At 44.1% G+C, this 4,168-nt stretch overlaps 1 protein-coding gene across 1 annotated transcript; it reads left to right on the top strand.

Moving 5' to 3' along the window:
• Positions 1 to 1,429: 1,429 nt before the first annotated feature.
• LOC139720110 (alpha-2A adrenergic receptor-like) lies at positions 1,430 to 2,812 on the top strand. Its single transcript, XM_071631484.1, has one exon. The coding sequence runs from the start codon at positions 1,430 to 1,432 to the stop codon at positions 2,810 to 2,812; it is 1,383 nt and encodes a 460-aa protein (XP_071487585.1).
• Positions 2,813 to 4,168: the final 1,356 nt, after the last annotated feature.

Genomic DNA, 4,168 nt, shown 5'->3' with positions numbered 1-4,168 from the left:
TTTTGAAGGTCACACGTGAGTGGATAGACTCTACATTTCGGATAGAAATCTGCGTAGCTGTATCATAGTCGCGCTGCCTATTGTTTTGCGCCATGGGCAACTGAAGTGAACATAAGATGGCCGCTTTAACAATGAAATCATGCCAGTGCATTTACTATGAGTTACGTTCAACTATGCTCGACTGTAGCACAGAGCCTATGAAAATGATGAAGGTGACAAACTGCTTCATGATCCACACAATAACACTTGCTTGATGGACAAGTTGAGAGTTCATGTGCAGGGCGTGCCTGCCATCCCGAATTCAACCAAGTTTGAAGGTGTCATCAACTCGTGGGTTTGTGGATAATAAGTCTTATCTCTTCATAGTAGGTTGTAACATAGACAAAAAGCGACGTTCTGTGTTATGCTCCTCAGACTGGATGATTTCCACATCATTCACGTCATTAACTGGAATCTGACGGTTTCCCTTTTCTTCTTCTCACACACAAGCTTTGTTTGGAGGAGAGCTGTTATACACACGCTACTTGATCCGTGACGCTGTGTACATTTGCCATGTAATGTTATTCATTCGATCCAAGTTGTCAAAGGTGAGTGCATCGTGAAACAATTATCAATGTTGATCAAATGGGACCCCGCTGATTCCATGGCAATCGAATAGGAGAGAATGCGAGATGGTGAAATGTTACCTCTATGGAGGATTTTTTTTTTTAAACAAGATGTAGCAGACCTCCAACAAACCTTCCGAAGTGATACATCTCTCCCTCTCTCACTCTCATGCTCGATGCAAACGAGTTAAGAGATGGACGTTGTGCGGGGCTGAAATGCATGGAATGGTCAAATGTTATTCATTATTACTTAACCCCGTCGCCGAAATTTGTTTGGGAGTTCGGAGGAACACAAGTGTGTGATGGGGTGAAAAGTGGATGTCGATAAGATCTGAAACAATTTTCAAGAGGAGGAATAGAGCAAGTCTCTCACAAGCGAAAACACAGATTTTTCTTTTCCTCCGAGGGACTTTATTATCAACACATTTGTAACAACGGGCAAGCATCCCTTTGGAAGTTTTGTGGGTCTGTTTGAAGTGCAAGAATCATTATCCAAACGGCACTCCTGCATTGGATTTTAAATGGTGAGTCCCACTTATGTTTCAATGAATCTCTCAAAGACGTTATTTTCAAATGGAAAGCTCTCCATAGAGAGAGTGCACAGACACATAGCGTGGTTGCTACACTTTGACATATTTGTGTTAAGAATAACGCAATGATGCAGCACAAAAACCTTGATGTGACTAAATTCATAAGTCCGTGTTGTATTATTTGAGCGAGTACTTTTGGTGGGTGTTTTACAGACCGACCCATTAAACACATCCGCGTGCCCTCAAGCGAACGCGCTTGGTCAGGCATTCATCCTTTCCATATTCAACGGCACGATGGAGGGATTTCCTACGGAGTCGTCTTTTACGGATCCCGACCCGATTACGTCGGGATCGATTTTTAGCGCCGCTACAGACGGGTACAATGAAACCACGCGACCGACATACGGTCGCTACGGCTTGGCTCGGATGGTGATCTGCTCCCTTCTAGCCCTGCTGGTAATTATTCTGATCGTCATCGGCAACATAATGGTGTGCATAGCCGTGTTTAGGGAGCGCGCGCTGAAAGCGGTGCAGAATTGGTTTCTAGTGTCCCTGGCCGCCAGCGACCTCATGGTTGGTGTGCTGATCATGCCCCTTGGTGTTGTCAACGAGATGCTTGGTCACTGGATCTTCGGAAATCTGGTCTGTCTCCTGTGGCTAGTTCTGGACGTCCTCGCTTGCACCGCGTCGATTCTTAATCTCTGCCTAATATCAATTGACCGCTACTGTTCAATCACGAGACCTATTAAGCATGCGGAGTGGCGCCAGCCGGGCAGGGTACGGCTCATGATTCTTCTGGTCTGGGGGCTGTCCATGGTGATTTCCGTGCCTCCGCTGTTTGGATGGCGCTCTGAGAACAAGCCCGACGAAAACAACATCTACAAGTGTGTAATCAGCGAGGATATCGGTTACATTCTGTATTCCACCATGGGTTCTTTCTACATTCCCGCATTCATTATGGTGATTGTGTATTGGAAAATTTGGAAGGCCGCCAGAAAAAGAGCGCGGGCGGCTGTGCGAATGTCAAAGCGAGCAAATGGGAAAAATATGATAGCCACTGAAGGTGTGTCAGTGGACGACCGGACGAATTTTGAAGGCAAAACGTATGCGCTAATACACAAAACCGAGCCAGATATTCAAATGTCGACGCTGCAGGTGGAGCACATAGCCCGGCCGGTGCCTTCGGCTTGTGGTACAAGTAGCAGTAACCCTGATGGGGATAGCACCCATGACCGACTTCCGCTATCTCCGTCAGAAAATACTCTTCATCCACCTTCGATTACTACGTCCACGTCGCTGCTACCTTCGACGAAAACCAGCGACCACTCCCTGCGACCCGACACCCCTCAACTGGGACACCGCCCATCTCGCGTCGATCCCCATGAAGTGGAAAAGCAGAAGCGACGCCTGGCTCAGTCGAGAGATAGGCGTGCAACCATCGTCCTTGGAGTCATTATGGGCACCTTTCTAGCCTGCTGGTACCCCTTCTTTCAGCTCTACGTTATTTCAGCCCTGTGCGGAAAAGCCTGCAAGATTCCAACGCTGCTCTTTGATTTCTTCTTCTGGATCGGATATTGTAATAGTGCCTTGAATCCGATCATTTACACTATCTTCAATCGCGATTTCCGGCGTGCGTTCAAAAAAATGCTAGGAATTCGTCGTCGTCGTCGTCGGTAGTTATCTGGAGAAAAAAAAAATGATGCAACCAGCCATCATAATAGCTAAGCAAAATATTGGTAGTAGTCTGGTGCTCCTTCAAGTTTTTGAGTGAAATGAATGACACTGAATGTCTACCAAGGCGTATTCTGTTTCCTGGTGTGTTTGTTTTTGTGCTCGTTCTTTTAGATCCACTTGCGCACTTTGAATTCAAGTTATGCTTCCAGTGTGAATTGATCTTCGTGATTTGCATTGATTCCATCTTTTCCTTTGTCTATCTCGCTTTGGGACGAAGCATAGACCTGATCGGGCTTGATCTTTTTCTTTTCTGATTTCTGAGACAATGAGGTGGTGACTGGGAACTAATCTCACTCGAATGTGTCGGACTCCAAACTATAGCGGCAAAATTTGGACCATGTCTCATTGACTCCGGAGAGATAATGAACACAACTGGGTGACCCCAGAGAACATCCACCTCTGAATCTTTTATAATGAGCGTCGTTTACAGTTTTCAGTTTCGCAGCTTGGTATAAGAAAAATGAAAAGTATTTCCATGCAGCACAGCTGATTATTACGTACGTGGTCGTAATTTCTTTGTTAAAGAGTACAATATATCTTCGTTAGTCATGTTCGTTTGTCATGTGTCTGTACAGTATAATATGTAACTTTATGTAAGATATGGCAACAATTTCTTCTTTCTTTCTCCAGAAAGGAATGATATTGTTCCATATCCAACGGCAACATTGACAATGATACAACGATGCCAAAGAATCATATGAATCAATTTTGTTCTATTGAAGAGACTACTCATTAATCGAATAATGACTTGTAAAATATGTGATTGCAATTACTCAATGGATTTAAACTTTTTGATTCTTTTCTACATGAGGAAAAAATCTGAGTATTGTCTACTCTAATGCAACATTTTTCTAACCTCTTGTGTGTAGACATTCTACGAGTGGCTGTTTGAGTGGATATCAGAGAAGCGGTTCTGGTTATGGTCAAGCGGTTTTGGCAAACTGTCTTTTCTGTAAAAAAAAAAACAACAACAACCTGTAAAAAGTGCACAAGCTACTCTGTGATATACACGTGTAAGCTTTAGCCAGGGAGGTCAGACAAAGGTGGTTACTGTGTGAAGTGAATGGATATTAATGGAATCTCGTAGTGAAAGGGTCAAGGTCGAAAATATGATTAGTAGCAATTTGTAGTCCAGCAAATCATTATCGTAGCCTTGATGATATCCGACGCAAATGGCGCCATGAGTAAGGCTTATCCGAAAATATATTAATATGGTTATAAACTCTTGTCCGTGTCTGTTAGATCTCTTTCCGGACGAGCAACTATCTTCATTACCTCCTACTTAAAGGAAAACCCCGG

The sequence above is a fragment of the Diadema antillarum genome, unplaced genomic scaffold (genome assembly GCF_040938485.1).
Source record: "Diadema antillarum isolate AM-2024a unplaced genomic scaffold, OU_Dant_1.0 scf00000010, whole genome shotgun sequence".
Taxonomy (NCBI): Eukaryota; Metazoa; Echinodermata; class Echinoidea; order Diadematoida; family Diadematidae; genus Diadema; species Diadema antillarum.
The sequence above is the reverse complement of the archived record's forward strand: the minus strand, read 5'-3'. Positions and strand labels throughout refer to the sequence as shown.